The sequence below is a fragment of the Aptenodytes patagonicus genome, chromosome 10 (assembly GCF_965638725.1).
Source record: "Aptenodytes patagonicus chromosome 10, bAptPat1.pri.cur, whole genome shotgun sequence".
In the NCBI taxonomy this organism is placed as follows: domain Eukaryota; kingdom Metazoa; phylum Chordata; class Aves; order Sphenisciformes; family Spheniscidae; genus Aptenodytes; species Aptenodytes patagonicus.
This window is the reverse complement of record NC_134958.1, coordinates 7,758,006-7,782,628: the sequence shown is the minus strand read 5'-3', so window position 1 is coordinate 7,782,628 and position 24,623 is coordinate 7,758,006. Positions and strand designations below refer to the sequence as shown.

General features: G+C 42.4%; 1 protein-coding gene across 6 annotated transcripts in view; it reads left to right on the top strand.

Moving 5' to 3' along the window:
* AKAP13 (A-kinase anchoring protein 13) overlaps positions 1–24,623 on the top strand; it is a 228,407-nt gene that overhangs the window by 75,903 nt on the left and 127,881 nt on the right. For all 6 annotated transcript variants that reach the window (XM_076347955.1, XM_076347960.1, XM_076347959.1 and 3 more), the window contains exons 5-6: positions 8,934–9,081; positions 19,916–20,212. In XM_076347955.1, the coding sequence (XP_076204070.1) occupies positions 8,934–9,081; positions 19,916–20,212 (445 nt within the window). The remainder of the gene's footprint in view (positions 1–8,933; positions 9,082–19,915; positions 20,213–24,623) is intronic.

Genomic DNA, 24,623 nt, shown 5'->3' with positions numbered 1-24,623 from the left:
CTTTAGGAGGAGGCCAGAGCAAGACATTCCCATCAATTTGAATTTATTTTATAGGAATTGATTGTAGTAGTTTCCACAATTTCTGAAAAAACTTGTAATAGTAAGATCAGTACTTGTGGAAACTGGATGGTACTGGAGGGGATATTCTGCTACAGAGAGATTCCCCGTCTTTCATCTTGTCTTCATGTTCATGTGGTGGTATTATATGGAGACTTACATAGTTTAGAGGGCAAACCCCGAGTGTGTTATTCCCTGTGTTCCTCCATACCTTCCTCTTCTCTGTACCAGAGCTGTAGGGGGCTTGCTGTGGAAGGTATTTGGGGTCACTGTCAATAGTAGCTTATTCAGATAGATATTCATGGTGAGTGAGGACAGCAGGCACATAATGTTTTGAATGAATGGTCTGGCTAACACTAAACTGCCCAAATAAAAGAAAAATTAAATAGCTGTTTTCTTCACTATACTGCCAGTTTCACGCAAACAATAAAATTATTGTAGCAGTTCTTCCCTAATTGTTTGCATATAACACAAATGGTTGAATGGCACTTTTCTCATCCTTTCTATTTTTCCCCTTAACTTTGTTTTTTGCCATTTTGCTGTTAATTTTATTGTTAATTTTATCACGTCTTCCTGTGTGCTAAAAATTATTAGAAATTACCTTGGCTGTTTAGTTTTGTGAAGGCTCTCTGCATAGCACAATGCAGCACCAAGCAGATGCACTAAACATGCTCTGAACAAGTGTTGGGAACATAAGTGCTGCAGAGCATGTGGAGCCCTGTGCTAAAGCAATGATGCAGCTAAATTAGCTGTTACCAGACCGATCTAGTAACTTGCCTGGCTCTGTGCAGCAAAGTGATATGTCTTGAAGATGTACCCATGAAGATAAATCATGTGTCTCTTTCAGCACTAATGAGATCCTGTTACTTTGATGGATTTTCTGTTGGCAGTCTGTAGAGATCTTCTTCAAGCTGCCTGGATTAATATGTATGTAATACCTATAATAGCATCTTGACACTCACTGAGCTGATTGATTTGGAGACCAGCTGAGACATGCTCTGTCAAAGGATGTGGGCTACTAATAACTGATTTCTTCAAGTGTACCCATTTCTGCAGGAGTTTGTGTTGCTCACACGGATTCAGAGTAGGAAATCTGCTCTTTGCCCTCCTTAAACCATTTATCTCTTTGCAGATAAACCCTTCTGCAGGATTAGATACCTGGACTGGCTTGGGACATGATGTGGCTGTGAGATTGCGTTAATAAATCAGCCGTAACGATGCTGGCTCTGCAGACAAGCAAGTTGAGGGTGTCCATGCTGTGTTTTCAGCACAGGTCGCACTCAGGATGGATCTCTGGGAGCCAGCTTGGGCCTGGAGGCAACAGTTCAGGGCTATTTATCATAGATGTTCATGTTTTCCCACATACTGCTTTTACCCGAAGAGTCTTAGCTAAATGGTCTTTTGACTCTATTCCTGCTTTTCCCTGTGGCAATCTTTTATCCATCAGCATGCTAAACTAAACTTATTTTTGGACCAAATTCATTCTCACCTTTGGGGGAAGAAAGTGGTGGAGAGAAGAAAGTTATTTTGTATATATGTCAGTGTTTCAGTCATGGCTTTGTGGCTAGCATTGGAAGAGGAGATCACTTGGCTCAGTGCAGCGTTAATGAAATATGGAAGATATCACCTCAAGTTGCTATGTGGGCTGGCAGAAAAACATGTACCATCGTTCTGCTCTTTTGGTGGCCTGTGGGCAAGACGTTACGGTCTGCAATTCTGTTTTCCGAAGGGCAAGAGACTGCTTTGCAAAATCTGCCTTTCTCATCACAGAGGGGCTCAGTATCCGTGCCGTTAACCTGAAACCTTTTGCTGGCAGAAATAATAGCACTGCTGTTGATTTAAAAGGGAAATAAAGTTAGGTTTGGAGATTGATTTTTTTTTTTTTTTTTTTTTTAAAAACCATTGGAGTCATTCTTGTCTTCCTTTGTGATTTTTTTTTAATCTATTTTAAGAAAATAAATTAAAAAAAAATCTCTGCATCACGCTCCTTTAAGATCAAGGAGTTTGAAGTCATTGACTATGAAAAAGGACCCAAATCTACCCCAAACTTGGCAGCTTGCCATTCTAGTTATTTCTGGAGTCTCTCCCTAGAGGTTTTATCTGCAGGAGGTTGCAACACTCCAGCTGAACGACATCCATCTTTCTCCACGCTCCTGACCCAGATCACTGCCTTTATCAAGGGGGATATCTCCAGGCCAGGAGGGATTTCTAGAACTGCTTGTGTTCAGACAGATTTCACAGCCCTACCTTTGTTTTTGGGGACTGGAGTTCTGCTGAATAAACTGCTTTTGACGTGATTTTTCTCCTAAATGCTCCTCTGAGTCAATACGTGCTGGCGAAATTGAGGATGTCTGTAATGACTGCTGTTATCTTGCTGTAACAGATAGCTCTGACCTTGTCCCCTGGTCCGTTCCTTTTATATATGTGTGCTGGGAGCTTGCAGGGTAAATGGCCACATCTGCAAAAGGGGATGGATGTTTCAAATAGTGTCGTCGTAGCATCTGGGAGTGAAGTACCAGGAAGCAACATCCAGGCCCTAACAGTGTTCCCAAGAGGGAAAATGCACTCAAGATTAAGTGAGGTGCACTCACAAACTCACCCCATGCTAAGGCAGAGAGGGAAGGGGACTCAGCTGGATGTTTTGTAGGTAGGACCCATCCCCAGATTCCACCCCTCTGGGTTGAGCTGCTCATCTGCTTCTGTTAACCTGGGAATAGCAGCCTGGAAGAGTTTGCTGAACGTAGGTTATTTTCTTGCCGTGGAAGAAGAGCATCCCTTGGTTTTATGAGCCAGCGGTGATAGTGCTTGGTGCCTGCGTCGTGGCTGACCGGCCGGAGCGCTTAGTCAGACGTGGGAAAACTGGGATCCAAGCCTTTCTCAATCAGAAGGGTTATTCCAGGAGATGAGAGCACTGTCATGTTTGCCCTGAAAACAGTTGCCCAAACCTGCATCTCCTTTTGCAGTCAGGAGCCTGTGCGGCTGCGCCTGGTTTTGTTCTGCATGGAGATGTCCATGTGCTGCAGGTGTCCTTTCCAGATGTGGTTCTCCAGGGGGTTAAGCACATGTTTGCACCAACCCAAAGTAACCTTAGATGGGAGGGATCTTCCAAGATACTCAGCTGAGATGGGGACACTGTCTGGGAGGAAAAGTTTAGCCGTTGATCTTGCTGTGTACTGGCAGAGGTAGACGGTAATAGATCTTCGAGCATCTAAACAATTATATTTTACTTTTCTTGCGGGACGATTTCTGCTACATTTTCTAAAGCTGCCTTGCATGCCTTTTCCATCCTCCAGCTGATTTCAGAGTATTCTGCAGTTCTCAATTTGAGGTGGAATTGTCTCAACTTTCCCTTTGATTTTTTTCTAAGTAATTATTGTCGGTCCTACACACTTTCCAAAGAAAATGTTATATGATTGAAAAGCCAGCTTTTCCTTTAAAAGCCATTTGGATGAAAAATACTCGGTGCGTTTGAACCACGATTCCCATTTCATTGTTGGGGAAACTCGAAGCGCAGGGATGTGAAAGGACTTGCCTCCTGCTGTAATTACAGCCCAATCCTGTGTGTTCTGTGTCGAGCAGTAGCTGGGGTAACAGCAAGTCCAACTCCATCTAAAAATGAATAAATAAAGGTACCAATGAGCCTGAATTTCTTGAAGGAGGAGGAAACCGCAACTGTGATTTTGTGCTGTCCTCCTGGGTACAGTGCAGCTCTCTTAGGAGCTATTTAGAGCTTCCCAAAGGGGGAAAAAAAAGATCTGTTTCAAAAGCATATTTCTCCTTTTGTGTCCCAACATAATGCAATAAGCAATGACCCAACAAGGATCTGATTCATGTTATGAATAGCGGAAACAAAACAAAACTTGTTACAGTGGCAGGTTACGTTTACTCATCTAATCCAGTGCCTAATCCAGTCTCTTTAATAAAGCATCATCACACCGATGTCTGCAACAGCTCTTTAGAAGGAAATATATTGGGAGGAAGGTTTCTTTCCTTGCATGCGAATCTCTAAGCCATCTAACACATGGACTTTCCATCACTGGCTAGGCTTCACCTGCATGAAAAAACAGCTGGAGATGGCAATGGTCAGCAGCAGCAATTTTGCTTTTCTGCGTAGAACAAATTCAGGATTACTGGTTGTTCGTGTTTTCTTATTAAAAGCAGAATGCTGAAGTAATGCTTGAATGCTTCAGCGTTGCTATCTAACACACGCTTCATTTTCATAAGTATTTTTAGACTGTGTGTGTGTGTGGAGGTCAGAGTGGGTGGTTTGTGGGTTAGATAACATACTTCAAAATTCCCAATATGAACCGTGGAGGGAAAAACAGCTTAGAAATCACATGCTTCAGCTATAAAGGTAGAGCTTGCCTTTTTTTTTTTTTTTTTGGTAGAAACTTTAAAATTGGTTAGTGAGCATGCTACGAGTATTTTCCCTTTGTAGTCCATCGTAGAGAAATGTACCTGTTGCTGGTAGAGCAGATATCCCTCAGGGAAAACTGCCCCCTGCCAGCTAAACTCTTAGTTTTCATCTTGAGGTCTGGAATGCTGCCTTTGCTGGGGCTGCCCTCATGGTCCCCAGTGATGACCATTTCCCCAAAACCAGACAGATTTCCAGAGCCTGAAGTGGAAAAGAAAGATGGCTTTACGTGCTTAAAACAATTATTTATTTTTGGAAGGTGGATAGTATTTTTGAGCCAATAACATAAGTGATCTTAATTCTTTTGAGCTTAAAGATTTTATTTGCTTCATCGTCACTTCCAAATATTGCTGAGGTCATCTATTTTAAAAAATAAAAAGACTTTGAAGGTGAATAGTTTGTTTTAACAGGCACAGAAACGAAGTCTGAGAAAGAAGAAATGATTACTCAGAGTTGCTTGTACTTTGCCTACATACAATCTGCATGCCTTTAACTGCAGCACTGGAAAAACAAAAACCTAAAAAGGTGGAGTTGTCCTAACGCCAGCAACATACGCTGGCAAACAGGTGCGTTGTCTATCTGGTTTTGGGGTTTAGACCTAGTAACAGCATTTGGGCCTTTTTGGAGATAATTGCATTTCTGCTGCCTTAACTAAGCCAAAGGTACAGAGATGTGCCACGCTAAAATTCCTTTCTGAATTGTTATATAGTAGTTTAAAGCCCAAGGTCAGAGCTTTAAACCCATCCCTTGGCGAGACAGACCTTCTGCTGTCTCCCTTCAGTTTGAGGAAGGGAATATATTTAGAGGAAAGAGCCACATCCACCTTCTTTACATCCCGTTACAGCTATCTGAAACCAGAGATTTTCAGATCCGAACGAGGGAGAGGGCGACCTCTTTCATGAATGGACCAAAATGGAATGTTTTCATTTCCAATGGGCTTTAAGCCAAGTAAATGTTAGTCGATCCAAACTAGTTTTGAAATTAAATTATTCTTATTTGTTGGAGCATTCCAGAGAATGGCTTTGATCTGTCTGTACTTTCACCAAAGGGATATTGGCAGGCTGGCCTCCCGTTTCTAGCCATTCGGGATGAAAGAGGGGTTATAATAACCACCTTGTGTGGCAGTGATACTGAACAGATGACATTTTTTGGACAATATTAGATGAATAAAGGTAAACATACTTCAATTAAAATGTTTTTGGAGGCTGAATGCAATAGTGCTGTTGGAAAGTCTTCTGTGTGGGTTGGAGGAATTTGGCTGCATTTGTAACTGATTTTCTTTAATTCCAAAATGTTTGAAAGAGAGGGGTTTGTTCTATGCGTTATTTCCTTTTCAAATAAATAAGTTGTTTGAATATAACTTTTAAAAATCAAATTAAAATTGGCAGTGGACAACGAAATTGTTAATAACTGGGAAGTAGAGATGTGTGTTGAAGGAGGACGGTCTTTCTTATTTAGTTCTTTGCTCTTTTCCTTCTGGGATCTCAGATCACATCACGCGCTGTGAGCTGTACCATGCACAGTACAGCTAAGAGGTAGCGCAGAAGACACCTGTAAGTAAACTGAAGCGTGCAGCAGTTAAGTGGCATGTTATCAATCTTGCTGAAGATATTTGGAGACAACTTAAAATGTCAATTAAAGAAAAAAAAAAATAATGCTCAGTTATCATATTGAGGCTATTGCGCGTTCCCCTTCAGTCTTTTGCCGGAGGGTCCTCCAGAAGAGGAGGAGGAAGGAGCAGGGTGGTGGGGACCATCCCACCGTAAAGTGCTACTTAGACGCAGCTGAAGAGCCTTTTAAATTGGTGTCAGCTGATGATAATTTATGCTTCCCCTAGACTTAAACATGAACTAAAGTAAACTGAATTAAAATATAAATGTGATAATTTTGGTTGGATAGGACTGCTGAAGTTCATCTGGTCTAACCACCTCCCAGAGCTGGGCCACCTTCAAAATTAGGTCAGGCTGCTCCACACCTAAAGTTCACGTATCCATATGAGAAGTTCAGCTATCTTTTTTTAAGTCCCAGCTTAGACAGATTTCAGGTTATGTGGAACCTTTGGTGTTCAGGTTTTTTACATGTATTTACATGTCTTTTGTCAATAACTAAATATACAAAATAGCTTTTGCAATAATGCTGCAAATTAAATTGCTTTTCCTTCATATGGAAGTGACTTTCACATGGATAGACAGGTGTCTTCTCATGTGCACTGTATGCAGATTTGCTTTTCTTTCACAAGAATTGGACCAGTTGTACTTGATTTCTGAGTTAAATAAAAGAAAAATCTCCTTTAACAGATACCACTTTAAACAATCAGCCCTGTTGATGAGCGTCCTGAAATGTCACCTGCATTTTAAGTCCACTTAAGTACTTTGTGTGTTCATGCCTTAAGGGAGGAACAGTTTGAACAAAGACGGGTATAAAAACCAAAGCACGAAGGGTTTGTAGGTTAAAACTTCAGCTTTTGTTTTTTTGAACATCCGCTCAAAACTGGATCCATTTGCTTGAAATGGAATATTTAGTTTTCAACTCAGCATGTGAACTGGTCACGCTTGAATTTAAAGCTTGATTTATTTCTTTTTGCACCTGTTTTTATTTTAACACTAACTATGTACAATATATACTTTTGCTACATGGTTCCTTTCTCCCCAGCTGGAAGTCTGGTCTGATGTTATCACGTGATGAGACCTTCCTAAAATGAACATTTGTAACTCTGCAACCTCTGGAAATGCAAACTAGACTCACAGCTCCATTTATCTTTTTTGAATTCGGGTTTTCTTTCCTGTGTAAGACTGACCCACATATTTGTTTTTAAGACCAGGGGCTGGTTGTGTACTGCACTACAAAACCTTGTTTCTATCAAAACAAGGTGCAGTCCTGCCCCTGGCAAGAGGTACCGGACGGGCCAGATCAGAGGAGGAGAACTGGACACAATCTTGGAGGAGGAAGCTGTGGTAGGGCGTAAAAGGAGCTGAGATGAGGGAGAATGGGGGGTGACGTGAGACGGAGCGTGGGAAGCGATGCTAATCTGGTACGGGTGCACGGGAGGGCTTGGAAGCCTGGGATTTTTCTGCAGTACTTATATTTGACAAAGAGAAGGGCCAAACTGAGTGATCTTAAGGAGAAGGTTTTAAATGAAATGACATGCGTATTCTATTGGATATGCAAATTAGAATTATATAATCTGCACAAAGAATAATAATAATATGTTTTCCAGATTTGCAGCCTTAACCATATGCTCAGTGGGGTGGTGGCAGAGAGCTGGCTAATGCAGCTGCAGTGTAAAACTGGGGCATCCAACTGGTTTTGATCTTGATAGAAAAGGGGTGGAAGGTCACATCACAGTCTGTTGTTCTCAGTGTCTTGTAGTTTATATAATTCTTTGGACAGATAAATTATGTATGGTGAGATCAAATGAAGATGCCTCACTTAGTTCTGTAGTAACTGCAAGCCATCCTCTTTCCTTGCTTTCTCTTCCCCATGGAAAACTGAAGTTGGTGGATATTGCTTCTGTTCTTGTCCATGCAGGTGTATGAATTTCAGGTGTATTTACTGTATCCTGTGCTGGGTCAACTGTGATAACCATGTGTGCCCTTTATGAACATAATTTTTGCTGATAGCAAAGATGAGCAAAATGATAGCATATACTGAGGTGCTGAGATACTGAAACAAAGCCTCCCTAAAACTAAGCAGGAGTGTTCAGCCAACAGATCACGACAGATTTCAGGGTTTGAAGAACTGCTGGTTTTGATAATGTACAGAGCTTTTCACCAAGACATGAGCTTATAGATGAGTGAGAAGAGCTACGGCTGTCTGTACAGCCACAGTTATTGTGGTTTTTTGTAAGGAAGGTGGAAAAAACCTCAGTGGATATGAAACTTTCGTATCTTTGTGTGTTTATGGATTGTGGATGAGAGTTGCGTTCAGTGATTAAGTTGGTTACACTGGAATTATCAACACGGTGGCTAGCTTGGATGGGGAAAATGTGAACGCTCAAGCAAGAATTAGGGAATTTGTTCAAATTTATGAAGACAGAGGCAATTTTAGGCTGCTATCCCAATTCTGTTGTTTTAGCTGTGCATATGTGGGGGGATATGTGTGTGTGTATATATATGCATATGTGTGTGTGTGTTTAAAAAACCCTGAGTGGGGTGTGTGCTCGTGTTTGTCAGACTTGGTGTGATTTCACCATATTAAGTTGCTATTTTGAATATACCCTTGAGATTTCTACATATCTCTTCCCAGAGCTGTGCTCAACGTATTTTCTAGCTGGTTGGCTGGCTGTGATTCTAAGAGGCATGCTAAGGATAACTTGCATATCTGAAAATTAGGATGGGCCCCGAGTCGTGTGAAAGGAGTGTATGAACAGGGAGCAGGAGCCTTGTAGGTAGAGAAGTTTTATCTTATATGATGCAGTTCTTGCAAATGTAAACCTAACCTTTTTTCTTGTCCTTTTCCCTAGGGTGACTCTGTTATTACAGTGCAGCTGACTGAGGAAGATAAAATTGAAGATGATGTAGTTTTTTACTTGGTCTTCACTGGGTCAACTGTCCAACACTGCACAAGCACGAGAAAGATTAATCGTGGGAGTCTGGAGACAATTTCTCCTGGTAAACAATTGCCTTTCTTTGCATATCAGTGTATCAGTCTATGAAATTTGGTTAATTCAAGGGGACTTAAATGTAATGCTGTTTTGTTGGTTGTCTTTTTCCTCATTTTCCTCATTTACACATTCATAGAGAGTAGAACGTGTGGTTTGGATGACTGCTTTTGCCTTTTAAAAATCTCTCGCTTGATTTCGCTAGAATCATATGACTCTGAGATTGCAATTATTTAATGTGTAACTATGGGATTCTATTGTGGAAAATACAGTTATATTTACACATAGTAAAAAGCTTTTAAATGCGAGCAAGATAATGGAAGACACATTTGCCAGGTTAGAGATGCTATTGTCTAAATGGTGTACAGCCCGGTAAGTCCTAGCTACGTTTAGGATCTGTGAGGTTCATTGCTGTAGTCCTGGTGAAATACAACCCTTTTCCTCTAAATCCTGTCGTGCAGATCAGAGCCAACATGGAGTTTCTGAAACTCTTGCAGTGGCTGGCAATGTATGGTGCATGGTGCCATCCCTCCAGCACAGCTGGTTCAGATGGGGTGGGTTTGCACATTAAAGCCCGCTGCTCTTTTTAAGCCTTCGTGCCGTTAACAAAACAAAACAAATCGGCACAGCATTTTCCTTTGGTGACTTCAGGACCGTGGGAATGAGCATGTTCCAGGCTGCGGTCCTTACCATTAACCTTTCATTCTGATTTGTTGCTGTGCAGCACATTGATACTAGTGTGAGAAAAACGCCTGACATTTTCACTATGCACAGTATAGCTTAAGCGATCAAGTGTATTTCTTGGGTTTGCCTTTTTATCTATCTCATAAGTATTGTTTTATGAGAGATGCATGTGAAGTAAAATTTGAGCTAAGGAGTTTTTCCTCCTGAGAATGAGTGGCTAAAAGTTGGCTGCCGTATTTTTTCATTTCCTCCTCTTTTTGTGCTGTTTGGGTTGTTCAATTGGCTTGGGAAGAGAAGTCTTTTTACGGTTACTGACGATTGGAGCCCCGTGCAATCAATTAGATTAGTGCTTATTTTCTCCCAGAGGAGGGAGAAGAAGGGGTGACTCCTTCCCTGCTTTTGTGTGGTGGGCGCGGGGCTCTGCCAGCCCCACTTGCAATGACCTCACCTCCCCCTCGGGACTGCGGCTGCGTCACCAAGAAAGGAACTGAAAAGCATCAGTGTTCCCCTTCAGCCCGTGCGGGAACCGGCGTACTTGATGGGATTTCCGGGCGGGAGCGATGCTTTCCTATCACCGCTGGCCCTGACATCCTCGGAGCAGTGGTGGATGCGGCTGGGGCGGTGGCTGCCAGGCGGTACCTGGGGCGATGCTCTGGGCTCTGCCTGTCCTGCCGGCTCCAAATATAACTGAGTCACTGGGGACGGCTCCCTGGGGCTCGTTTTGTCACTGTTAGTGGGAAATCTGACTCCGTTCATGATTTAAAGGGAAAGGAGAGAATTACTCTCAATTGTTCCTTTAGTTATAATGGGCTTTTTGTTTTTGACCCAGTAGAGTTGTGAACTTGTGGCGTGGGATGCTAGATAGGGATGGCTGCTGTCCCAAAATACAGCTTGTATAAGACAAAGATTTAACGGGCCTTTCGGAACGGTAGTCCCATTCCTGCCAGATAGCACTGTCCGGGGCCATGGTGCAAGGGAAGAGGTGACATCTCAGATGTAAAGCAACCATTTGGATAACAGCCTCTTCTGTGCTCGTACCTCATTTTGGAGAAACTGCGTGAGAAAAAAAGACTTTAGTGGTGAAGGGGGTGCTGGAGAGAAACAAAACGGGAAAAAAAATTTTTTTCATACCCTCCACTGACACCGATGTATTTGTCCAGTGTTGCTTCAGCACTGACTACTCTGATTTCAATAAGAGCATGACTTATTTCAACCCAGCTCTTCCTCCTCCTCCTCCTTCCTGAACTCGACAGTGAATCTGTAATCATGTGTTTACACTGTATATTCAGCCAGTTGCCTTGGAGATGGTTGTGGTGACTCAGAGCTGGCGTTATTTGACCTCGCTGCAGGATTAGCCATGAATAAGAGACAGTGTGTGCGAGACCAGCCCTTGTTTAAACATCCAGGCCCGGGCACTTAGCAAGTGCTCTACAAGGAAACTCTTGCAAACGGCTTTTAGCCAAAATCTTGTCCTTCACTTCTAGCTTTGAGCATCTTTCGTTCGTCCCTGCAATGCAAGATGTGTTGCACGTCCCTGGGAGCACAGCTGCTCCTCGCGGACGGCTCAGGTGGATGAAGGAAGGGCTGATTCACTCAAGAGCATACCGAGCCTCTCTGTCTGCCTGCCTTGAACCTCCTCTGCTTCCCTTCTGGGCCTGAAGCGCTTCCCTCATCCTCGTCCCAAGTCCTCAGAGTTTCATATGGTCCCCAGGAGACTTCAGATGAAGTCCATCAGGGGCTAGGGTGAAAGGGGTAACCATAATTCTGTTAAAGCTAATGTAAAAACAAAACCAGATTTTAAATTTTTTTTCTTGACTTTGTCAGTAGTTTTGGTGATGTAGGGAGGCATAAAAAACAGAAAGAGAAATTATTTGATTACATTTGCTGCCAAAATTAAGTAGAATGTTTTTGCAAAGCTTTCAAAAGAAATCACATTAAAAAAAAACAATCTCAACAACATAAGGTGGTTTTAGATGAGAAATTAAAGAACATGGAATGGAATTATAAACTGTCAGAATACATCTCAAATTCTCATTGTGTGTGAAAATTCTCTATATCCTGAAAGACTTTGCCTAAATAAAAGCTTACAACTGCAGAGTCAAATGACTGCTGCATTTTACATTACTAGAGCAGTCTGCCTCTTTCTTATGCTGTCTTCATCAGCAGCCTTAAATATTGAATATATAGTTAACAGTACTGTTCAAATGTAAGCTTTTATTTTTGTGCATAATAAAAGAAAGTACTTCTGATTGTAAATTTATGGGAGCAGCTTTTTTTACCTGAAGATGTGGCTAAATGTAGATTCAGAAGTCACTCAAAGGGTGAAGTACTACCTGTATTTCTGCACTTACTCTGAAGGATGGGATGGGGTGGTTATCCTACCCCACTATTGACTGTGTTATGAATTTAAGGGAAATAATTTCCCCTTGTAAGAAACAGATTCTCATCTGAGCTGATCTGTCATAACTTGGAAGTATCAAATAAGCTACTGAGTTACAATAATTAGGCAGTGGATGATGCTTTGTGTGCTTCCAGTAGCTCTTTTGCCAGCCTAAGGACAAACCAGGTTACATCGTCCAATGAAGCTTCTGTTTGCCTTGGTGAAAAGGTACCAAAACCTTATTTAACTATTGCTTTACTGTCGCTGTTAAGATGCTTCTATTTCTAAATGGTCTGGTTCAAATTCTCCACAATTGAAGAAGTTCTCCTCGGTACCAGAGGCACTCAGTAGTTCCGCAGAAAAATTTCAAACACACGCTCATCAGACACTTCCCACGTTAAGGTCCGTCTGTGTGGCAGGCAGAGATGCTGTGGCACTGGATGTTGCTCTAGTTTGGCTGTCACTAGTTGCAAAAGCTTGGTCGCTGGAGTTAGGACATTAAGAAAATACCAAAGGTCCAAGCAGGGGAGGATGCAGAGAGATGATACCAGCTCTGCTGCTATGGCTAAACTGTTGTTGCTGCTGAAATTTTACAGTTGGGGACGGATGTGTCCACTTACGCCACAGATGCTCATCCTATTTAGTCCTAAACTGAGCTTTTCAGCAAGCCTTTATTACTGTAGTAACCGAGACTGTCATAATCTTTAATATATCTTTTCTTCCCAACATCTCTGCAGAGTAGGGAGGGTAACTGAGACATCGAATGGCCAAGCAGATTGCACATGGTAGTGTAGAAAGTCTGTGTTAAAGTGGGGATGTGAAATTTCATTATAAGACAGCAGCCTCGTCGCCTCATAGAGCAGCTTTTCCCCTGCTGGAAAAAAAACCACCTTATAATAAAAAGCCTCAAATCATGATCCGGCAAACAAACCAACAAAAGAAGGAACGACCTCATCCCTGTCCACATGAGTCAAAAGCCCTGACCACAGCCTGCCGTGGGCAGTGGAGGCATCTTGGCATCGGGATGCTCTCGCGCAGATTTGGGGAGAACTTTCTCACAGGAGAATGCTCACAGAACGAGCTGGTGTGCTGGAAGCTCGAGTTTTTGTGCGGTGCATCTAGTGCGGGTTGTGTGCCGTCACGATAATGGCTGCATTATTGGGCACAAATTTTGCTTTGCCTTTAAAGACTGGAGTGTAGTATCTGGGAGACGCAGAGGAGCTTGGTGGAGGAAACAGGGAGAGACAGTCCCGTGCTGTAAGTCCAGAGCTGCAGCAGCTCCTAATCAAGCAAGTGAAGGGTAAGAAATACCCTGTCTATAAGCTGAGTCACTGAAACAATAAGTAAGGTAATTTTGTGAGATATAATTGCCTTTGTGTGTACTGTTGCAATGTGTTGTAGCACTCTGAGCCTTTGCTCTGTAACACCTAAACCACTTTTTCTTGTTGGTTGATCTCAGAAGGTGCAGGATTCTTGTATGGGTTTGAAAGGGGAGGAGGAGCAAAATTAGAGGCAGAAAAAGGGCCTGAGAGACTGTCTGCTGGTAGCTGCTTGCCAGCGGCTTCCACAGGGCTGAAACACTCCGGTTTACTCCAAATGCCTTGACTCACAGGGAGCTTTTTCTCTGTGCTTAAGCTCAGGTGGAGAAGCAGGTTCTGTCTTTTACTTGTTCTTAATTCCTGTAGTTCTCAGATTTTTTTTTCTCTTTCTGCTAGTTAAAAGGATAGACTAAAATTAATTTCAATTAGCTTGGAAAAATCTTAATTTCAAACTTTTATTGTACTGTGAAATCCTTTGCATATGTTCATGTTTTATTCTTTTCTACCACAGACTGTGTTTTCCCCTAGGAAACAACTTTTCATAGAAAAAGCTGTATTTCATGAATTACAATCTTTGTACTGGTAGACCAAAAGGGTAAACAAGTTGCATAACAAATGACCACTTGGCAATACCAGTTGTGGATTTGAAAATAGTCTTAATTATGAAACAAAAAAAACCCTAAAATAGAATAAAATAGCATAGCCAAGAAGACTTTGCAGTCCATCCTCTTTGGTGTACTTAACTGCTCTAGGCAGCGTAATTAAAAGGAAATGATGCCAGTTCTAGATGACATCAGTCACAGGAAAAAGTGATTGAATCTGTATTGAAATTATTTATGATGTAATTTGTGGGGTCTTACACTTCTATAGATTTTTAGGACATCTGCAGTATAAAGGCCTTAAAAATATCTTTCTACACTCTCCATATTAATAGTTGAGGGTTTAAAATGAAAAACAAAGGCTGCTGTCTGTTACTGGTACTGTGTCTATGTATTTCATAAGGTTTCCTGTGTTGCAAGAGTGAATACAATAACACTGTAAATCGCACAAACGCACTTCAAATATGGGCTCTGATTTTCAGAACCAGAATTTGGGACTTCTGAAGCAGAAAAGAACCACTTTGCGGATGGCCACAGGAGATCCCTTGATTTCCCTGTCCACAAGCCACCAGATGGCAACATCTCTTGGGATGCAAATCCGAGATACTTCATGAGATTCACCACATTTGTTGTCTGGCTTTCCTGTCCTGCTTAAATCTCTTTATAAGTCCTCTTTCAACCCAGCCCCACCATGGTAACTCAGAGGATGCAATTAGCACCGGAGTCTTTAGTCACCTACCAGGCAAACCCAAACATGTGCTTCCAGCAGGGCTTTAAATAGCCGCCCAGGCTGGGGGCCCATTGTTTGGTAGCTCAAATGTGAATTCTGAAAATAGGAGGTTTGGACAGGATTTCCACTTTCAGAGGATAGGAAATGAAATCATATTTTGGTAAAGCTGTGTTTAGGGGTGTTTTGTCTCCATGTGCCTTGTTTAACAAGAAAAAGTCCAAAGAGTTCTGCTGCTGCCCTTTTAACCACACCCCAGATCAAAGACCCAGGTACCAATTAGATAGCCAGGTCTAAGGCCGTACATTAACTTGTGTGCTAATTACTTACAGCTCAGAAATCTCCATCTTTTCTTCTGCTCATTGTTTTGCATTGTTATTGTGTAGAGGAGGCAGTGCTATCATACCGATGCATCTCATCTCTTCAGGGATAAGAACAAAGAGACCAGAACTCTGTGTTCTTCATTTTTTGCTCTTATGTATTGACCAAAGCAAGTTTCAGTAAGTGGCTCAGTGTCGTGGTTTAACCTCAGTCGGCAAACTGAGCACCACGCAGCCGCTCACTCACTCCCCCCACCCGGTGGGATGGGGGAGAGAATTGGAAGAGCACAAGTGAGAAAAACTCGTGGGTTGAGATAAAAACAGTTTAATAATTGAAATAAAATGATAATAATAATAATAATATGATAATAATAATGTGATAATAATAATAATGCACAAAGCAAGTGATGCACAGTGCAATTGCTCACCACCCGCCGACCGATGCCCAGCCAGTCCCCGAGCAGCGGCCCCCCCGGCCAGCTTTCCCCAGTTTATGTACTGAGCATGACGTCCCATGGTATGGAATGTCCCTTTGGCCAGTTTGGCTGTGCCCCCTCCCAGCTTCTTGTGCACCTCCAGCCTTCTCAGATGGTAGAGCATGGAAAACTAAAAAGTCCTTGACTAGTGTAAGCACTAGCTAGCAACAACTAAAACATCGGTGTGTTATCAACTTTGTTCTCATCCTAAATCCAAAACACAGCACTGTACCAGCTACTGGGAAGGAAATTAACTCTATCCCTGCCAAAACCAGGACACTCAGTAAGGAATTCTTTAGTTGAAGAGTTGTTGTCTCATTTTAAATAATTTTTAAAGTGTGGTTTTACGTGAAGATGAGGAATTCGCTGTATCACGACAGAAGCAGTCACTGCGCCCATCCTGCATAGACTGAAATAGTTTTTTGATTTCTGTATTTTTCCTGCAATATGTTGGCACGTCTCAAAACAACTCCAAGTAGTGAATTGTTTCCAAGCTAAATTTAAAGTAACTGAGGAGCAGAAGGAAAAATGGGGTAAAATGCAATGCAGGAAGTATTAAGGGATGGGTTATTTGACTTTTATCACAGTTAGGCCAGTGTAAATGACCTAATTTCATACTGTGGCAAAAAAAAAAGTATGAAGAAGAGCAGCCTAGCTATACACATGAAGTTAGTCTGTGCAGTCTGAGACATCAGCAAGGTAGAAACACTGTTGCGTTTGTCAGAAGAGTTAAAATTTGAACTGGAATACTACTGGATGATACCAGTGTGGGGATGTTCAGTATTTCATCATTTTTCTTTTCATTGCTATTTTGGCCAAAGGGTCTGATTTCCGGAGAAGACTGAAGGCGGTCAGGAGGGGTGCGGGGCGGCATCGCAGACCTGATTGCGTTGTGAAGCACGGAGATTTCTCTTCCCTTCTGTGGGTGCACTCATGTGCATGATTTATTCAGTTACATGTGTTTTCAGCCTACCAAAATGCAAACCTTTAAAAATAGGCTATAAATAGGGTCATCACTCTTCCTGACACACCCAGAACTTTTTTCGCCTTTTTAATGAGTCAGGAGTTTTTTGTTCCACTTGTGGGGAAGGTGTCCGAGGGAGTTACAGCAGTCGATAGGCGAATGCCCTGATGCTTGCAAAGCGCATGACTTGGTGCTTAAACCATGTTAGGAGAAAGCCCTGCTGTCTACCAGCCGGAGCAGAAAAGAGATGATCAAGAGCTATAGCGTCTGTTCTGGCATTGCCCGGAGCTCTTTGTGATCTTGGGCAAGTTACTTAACCTCATAAAACCAGATTTGGGCTTGTTTTACAGATGATAACCACTTATCTCCTGAGAGTGCCAGAAAGCTTAGCTCACTTTTGCTAATGCTCTGGGAAAAAGGGCTGTTGAAGTTCAGATATTAATCTAGGCAAAGGAAGCAACGGTCTTTGATGTGGAGAGAAGCGTTGCCCCACTGATGGTTCCTTCAGAAGGTTCATGTACTGGGGACATGTTTGCTTACATCGTTCCTGTAGCGGTTTCAAAGCAGGGGGGCAGAGACCTCTTGAGCAATCTTTTTAGTATTGGCCACGCTAGTTACTTACTGGCTCCTCTTTCGTTTGAACTGTTTGCCAGAAGTCAGAACCTGTCCCAGACTCTTACCCCCCTAGTCTGACATCTTCTCAGACGCAGGGAAGGAGAACATCAAAGCATTGCGAGCGGTTGCCTTTTCGAAGAACATTCCCCGGGGTTTAGCAGGATGCTTGTTTGATCCTGTTAGATGAAAACGGACCGTCAGCTCTGTCACCTCCCTTTCAGGGCTGTGTTAGGTATCTGGGGACGTTTCAAGAGAACCATTGTTGGCTGCAGATCAGGACATGGCCTGTTTGTCACCTCCCCTTGCGTTGCATTGAACAATCCTGCAGCTTTGCTTAATTTTGGGGCTGGTGTTTCACGTACACTCCACCCAAGGGAACTTTGTGTACATCTATGATGTACCGGTTTAAGGAGACCACGTGTCTTGACTGAGGTTTCTTTAGTTGCTGTCATGACGGAGGAGCTTTTGCTGTCCCACAGGAGAGCTGTTTGGCTTCAAGACAAGGAAATGACTGCCCCAAAGTGTTTCTGTGTACCTGCTCGTGGGCCGCGTTTGCCTTCCGCTTCAATCCTGAAAGTCCACTGGATTTCTGGCAGAGTAGCTGTAGTCTAGGTTATTTTTTGCAGATGGGATTCTTATGGGAATAGACAGAAAATAGTTTAGGGGGCAAAAAAAAAAGGTTTAGCTTTTCTCATGCTATTAAGGAGTCTTTTATTATGAATTTTTTTTAACTCTGCATTCTGGCGAACTTCTACTGCTTTGCATGAGGGAGAGCCAAGTTTGCAGCGCTTGAGTCAGCTCCCGTAGGGTAGCACGGCATTCTCAGCAGGCTGCATGCAACTCGCTGCTTTTGTGGAGGTTTTAAATAAAATTAATAAGTCTTACCAGCTCCTTATTCTGATGTCCTTAAGAAGATGAGCAAAGCAAGAAGGTGGAGGGATGTACACTTCTGAACTGCATTAAAGGCAAGTTCCCCCAAAGTTGTACTGTCTCCCCGCTTCTCCCGTGAATATTTGAGGCTCCTACTGTGAGGACGGGTGAAGTTTGTGAACGGGTTTCATCTGGGCTACTGAGATCCCTGCCACTGCCCGTCCTGTTGACTGGTGATGTATTAGAATGCACGTGCAATATTTCCAAGAACAGTAGAAGTAGGTCTTCCTACCCTTATTCTTTTTCATAACATCAGTACTAGTAAATCTATTCCTTCAGCTTTCACATCATCCTCTTGCTAATAGATGCCTGGTGCTGGATGGAAAGAAGTTTTCTCACCTTTCAGCTTCAGAGCCTCCTGGTTGTATTGAGCTGTTGCAGCAACATCTGTGTGTGTTTTCGTCCTCCCCTTCTACACTTGGCTTTGATACCTTTCCAGCTGCATTTGCTCTCCTTAGGAAACCGCACAGCCTCGTCTCTGACAATTTTGGTGCTACCCACAGTGTCCTAATAGAAGTTTTGACCTTTCAATTAACTTCAGGATCGCCTCTTTCAGCAGACAAAACCTGTATGTGTGCCAAAAGTCTCAGAACAGATTCGGAAGGTTGGCTGGAAGACCATGAAGATTAGGGACATATTTTTCCTTTTGTCAGGAAAATCAACAGCAAAGGGCCCCGACACAAGAAGGAAACTTTCCCACTGACCACAAATAGGGGCTTAAATTGAATTTTCAAGCCTTTAAAAATAAATCGTCATTTTGTATTTAATTAAGCAGGGTTTCATGAATGTAGTAGTATGCTGAGGTCATGGGCAAAAAGAAGCTTTTCCAGTAATTAGTGCAGGGTCCATGCTGTTCTGGCAAAAACAGCCATGATGTCAGTCCGAGACTGGAACAAGAAACTGTGCCGCTCGGTGAACTTGAAACACAAACCTTATTATTGAAGGGGCACGTCTGACAATTACAAGGGCTGGTTGGACACAGTATATTTTTCCTTTTAAAATTGCAAAAAGGTGTTGCGGGTTTTGGGTTTGTTTTGGTTTTTTTTTTTTTAGTTTCTGAGTCAGTGAAATTGTTGCCATGCCAGGGCATCCTTTCTCCTGTTTCCCCTGCCCTAAATAAATAAATAAACTTAAAGTTACCAAACTTCCAACCTTCTTGTTTTGTAAATATGGTAAGTGGCCATTTCCATGTTTTTATTTAGCAGAAGCGGCTTAGTTTTAGTATTGTCACGTGAACCCAAATGCAAAAGGCAGGTGCAGCAGTGAGCGTGGGATCTGAGGGCACGCACAGGGCATGCCTGGGCAGATCGTGCTCTCGTAGCCATTTAGGTCTTTGTTTTCGGTGAAACTGGTGTTTTCGGTACAAGCCAAGTGTTGCGACAGCAGTTGGAGTACGTAGTTTTGCAGCACTCGGATTCTAGTTTTTGGTGAGTTACTGGAGTCCTGTGGAGCTTGAAAAGAAAAGTTTGACCATATAATCTGGCTTTTGGTACGTTAGCAAAATCTTCACTTGAATTACTTAATGCTCTTGAGTTTACTTGTCGCTGATTAAAAATAGCCTGGTCAGATAAGGGTGGCTTATATTTCTTTGCTTATATTGTGACAGAGAAGAGTTACACATCTTTTCCTTTTAAAGTCTATAAGAAATACTTATCTCTGATGATACATATAAATTCCTAAGATAGTGTTTAATTTAGAGTTGTGACCCTCAATACTTGCTCTTACCTGATTTAATGTAAAGACTGTGTGTGTCAAAGGAGTTGCTTAGTTGTGTTTCTTCAGCGCATGCAATTGTTCTTTTTTACCATTGCCCTTGGTTTTATTTTGCAGGCCATGACTGCTGTGAGACAGTGAAGGTGGCACTTTGTGCCTCTAGAGAAGGTCGTCCTGTTCTGGTTGTGGCAGAAGAGAGTTTTCAGTTTGTCCAGGATGAAGCCTACGACGCCGCCCAGTTTCTGGCCACCTGTGCCGGCAACCAGCAAGCTCTAAATTTCACCCGATTCTTGGACCGGTCGAGACCACCCGCTGCTGATGTGGACTTTTTGGATGAGAAAGTGGCTTTGGCATTTCGACACCTGAAACTGCCGGCAGAATGGAACGTGCTGGGAGCGGACCAGTCCCTGACCGGTGAGGACCTTTAGGGCATGCGTGAGACTCATGGGTTGGGAGGGAGGTAAAAGCCTGGGAGAAAGGGTTCCCTGCTTTGGGAACCCTCCATGTGTCTTTCAAAAGGTGCGTTGGCCTCCGTGCTCGGAGATGGGACGTGATGTGCACCAACGTGCCCCTACATCTGCATCCTATGCTTTGCACTTCAGCTGCCTTAAAATATACAAAGCACTGATGTTTTCTCTATGTCTTCTCTTCTGAAATAGCACAAGCTGTTGTAAATGGTCAGTGTTTTAAAACACATGCAGAAGGGGTGGGGTTTTTTGTGTGTATGCAGTGGTATGTGTATCAGTATCACACTTCTGAGATTTCCTGAAAGAAACCTGTCTGTGTGTAGAAAGTCTGATGCTCCTGGGAATACTATCCTTCTGTCACAAACTTGGCACTTTTGGTAAATGTTGGTTTTACAGCACATGTAAATGTGTTTTACACTGTAATGTGTAAAATACATCTAATTTTTCCTGGAGAAGTTGGGGGTCTGCCCCTGAGGATTTGTATCGCATCCCTGGTTGTGTGCCTGCTGGGCGAGCACCGGCATTCCCCAAAATAAGCCTGGACAATTTTGCAAATAAAAGAGGGTGAAGGTGGGAAAGCCTGACTCTTAACAACAGCAGTGAGGGCTACTGAGAGCTTATAAATAAACCCTAAGGCTGGCCCGAAGTCTCTGGCGACTGCTGAAGCTGAAGTACCGAGGTGTTTGGGATGCTGTGGCATGTCCGTGTCCTTGGAGTTCTGCTTTTTTTTTTGTCACAGGGGAGCTTAAGGAAGCGTATTGAGAGACTTAGGGGCTAGTTCCAGTGTATACAAATTCTTGCTGTAAATTTTCAGGGTATTTTGGCAAATAGTTTCACTTAAGGAATGTGGCTGTAAGGCATCTGTTATCTTTTTTTAGGATACAGTGGCGTAAACACGTGAAGAGGAATGGGACGTGGCTTGCTCGGCGCAGCAGGCTCAGTTCTGTTCACCACAACAGGGTTTTCTGCAGTTTTTCTTGCTTTATTTTTCACTGACTTACTGACTGCTTTTGTAAACGTGAATACACAGGCAGGCAACTGAAGCAGTGTTAACAGGCGTTAAAACATTTGATCATATTTAATGGTTTCTGGATAGAAGCTCAGATGCTGTCATATGTTTACAAGGAGGTAAATGCTTCGTATTTTCTTCCTCTGTGTGGAGTACACTGATGTTTCTTTCTGCATTTAAAAAAGTTGTGATAACGCAGACATTTCTGGTTTAAGTGATAAAAATACAGTCAAAGTGATCTTAAGTTAATGAAAACTTTGAAGCTCTGAATTGTTGCTGATTTTGCAGGAAGGCTGAGATCCGGTTTCTCTTTTTGACTTTGGTTATTCTTTGGAAAATCAGCACTTAGGGAAATCAGGCTGTAGGATTTACATTGATTTGCTCAGCATGCGCTTGTGTGCCTGGAAGTCGTGATCGTGTGGGGCTCTGAATGCTAATGGACCTGTAGAGCATCCATTGCATCTACAGTGAGAAGTTTACTACTGATTTATATTACTCTGGTACAGCGTAAAAGACTTTTGTTTGTGATCACAAGTCCTTAGTTTTTCACCCATCATTGCATCTACAGCACACTCTGTAGTGCTGAGCGTTTTGGCATCTTGTGGTGAGGTTTTTGTAGACAGAAGTGTAAGTGAATAAATATAATGGCACTAAATGCAACTTTCATCCAAGAATATTGGTGCTATAAAATATGTTCCCTTGCAGTGAGTCCTTTCATAAATAACTGAAAAAGGGCAGTTTCTTGATGTCTTGGTCTGTCTTTCATCTTCTGATCAGCTTTTTTGCTACAGGCAGATTTATCTGGTAATTTTTTGCAGTGAGCTAATTATACATAGGGAATTTGGGGGAATTTCTGTGATTGTGACAGGAAGGATTTGCATGCGTAAGCATCCTTTTGGTCATGAAACTCTGTTTCGCTAGAGTGAGATGGAAGAGATGTCTCTGATTTATGATGGAGCACTAGATTAGAAAAACCTCTGTGGTAAAATGTAGCACCCCTATACTGGTGCTTGTGGGTTAATGTGTGTGGGGGAAGGAGAAAAGGACGGCAAAGATTGAAGCTGTGGAAGCATTTGAACAATTCCGTGTGTTCTGGCCAGTGCCCCTCCAGTGGGACACCCTGTCCTGCGCTGCGTCACTACCTATCAACGGCTATTCCAATTCATATTTCACATTTTGCTAAATGTCAGCACCAGATACTTCAAATAACCTTCTCAAAGGAGAAATACTATAGAAATGAGAACAAAAGAAAATGTCAGATCCCTTCTTGAAAGATTTTTAGCGCTGCCTCTAAGCTGGCATGTCTCTATGGGCTGTTGTGGGTTGGAAACAAAACGCTGCTGTTTAGCAAAACCTCTGAACGCAGGAGCGAGCTGGGAGCCTCAGCCAGCTCCCCAAGTGCAGCAGCTTGATGGGGAACTGCTGTTCAGAGACAGCTGATAAACTGATAAACATCAAGCACGTTTAAAAGTTGATTTTTCTAAGGGCTGAAGTAGGAGTCCAGCTTTACAAAAACAGTTGGGAAGTAATGGCCTTTCTGCAGGCAGAAGCTGGGTAGAAGATCTACCATCAAGCACAACTATGTGCTGATTTTTTGAGTGGGGGATGGCTCTATGTGGAGGCTTCTCCTTGCTTTTATCTGCACCCAACCCTGACCAGTCTTTGAGCAGAGGGCAGGGAGTTCATTGCCATCGCGCACCCCAGAGGGCAGAGAAGCTGCTAAAAGTAACACCCAGCTCCATCTGCTGAGGCTGTTCAGCTAATCTTTTGTGTCAGTAGGTTTGTGCAGTGCAAAGTGCGTGGTTAATGTCCATCTCACCGAGAAGGGGGCACGTAACACCCCATGTGCTCCTGGGTACCAGCAGACTGGTGGTCGCATCATTAAAATGATCTTCAGTGGTTTGCATTCATCCATTATTATTCCTTATGTTATTGCAGCACCCCTCCCCTCCCCCCTTTTCTAACACATTAGTAGATTTGACTTTTTAGTATGGAAAAGTGCAGGATTACTGTGGACAAAGCTGTGTGAGAATCGTCTACTTGCTTATGTTTTGGTTACCAAACCAAGGTCTTCATTCTTTAAGAGTTTGCCATTGCTCACGATTAAAGGTATGGTACGGTTAAGATCACGTCCTTTCAGCTGCAGGTTAGAAATACCTCCAAAATTATTTAAAACTGCTGGAGGACAATGCAAATATTCCAGTGTCCTTTTTTAAATTTATTTGTATGTAACCTACTTAAGTTAGTGATTGCCATTCAACGAGAGAAGTTTGTTCAGCTTCAGTAATCCTGGTAATCTTAATCTCTTACGCACTAGGTTGTCTTTACATTTATTCCTGTTATCTCTTTAGACATCATTTTCATTAAAACAAATTGAAAAGAAAATGAACATTTCTTCCTGTATTTTTATCAGGGCATTTTCAAAACCCTATTACATTCATTTGCAGTATTCTCATTCACCTTTTTTTTTTTTTATTGTTCTGGAACAGCAAAAGGTTTTATTGCTTAAAAAGAAACTGTCCCAAAATTAAATGCACTGAGCAGCATTGGTTAATCTAATCCTTACAGTAATGTTATTATAGGTATTTGGTTAACATTGCTCAAAACCAAATATTTACTGATTTATATTACTCTGGTACAGCGTAAAAGACTTTTTTTTGTGATCACAAGTCCTTAGTTTTTCACCCAAAATCCACTGAAAAAAAGTGGATTTGTTTGGACCTCAGGAAGCTTTGAATGAACCCTTTGTGCCAAATTTAAGACCAGACCTATGTTTTTGTAGGACTGGGGCTTTAATTAGAAGGTTTTTGTTCAGCAGCCAGCGGTGTGGAGCATGGTACCCAGCCTGGTCTTACCACTGACAGTAACACTCAGGTGATGGAGAGCAGTGGCTGGACATCATGAATCCCTGATGGGAAAAGCGAGTTCGGAAAACAGAATCCTCTCTCTCAAACCGTTTATCAGTGGTCGCGTCTTACAGCTTTTCCTGCTTGCTTTTCTGTGGAAAGGTGATACTCTTGCCCAAATGTCTTATTTCTAATTCGTTGCCCTTATGATTTGATCCTGATTTGACTTTAATAAGATGCCTAGGTAACAATTTCTTTATGGAATATTTTCCCCCTTAATATATATATAAAAGCTATTCTCTCAAGCTTTTCCTCATGACGGCTACTCTCAAAAGGTACAGTTAGGTTTCACGGTGTTTTGATCAACATTATATTCCTGTGGAGAAGTAGCACAGTTGACCAACACCCGTGGAGCTGATTGGAAAGCAGAGAAGAAGGGACCTGTGGTGCTTTGGTCCTTTTTCCAGTAACAGTGGCCATGTTTATGCTGTCTGGTTTGTTCT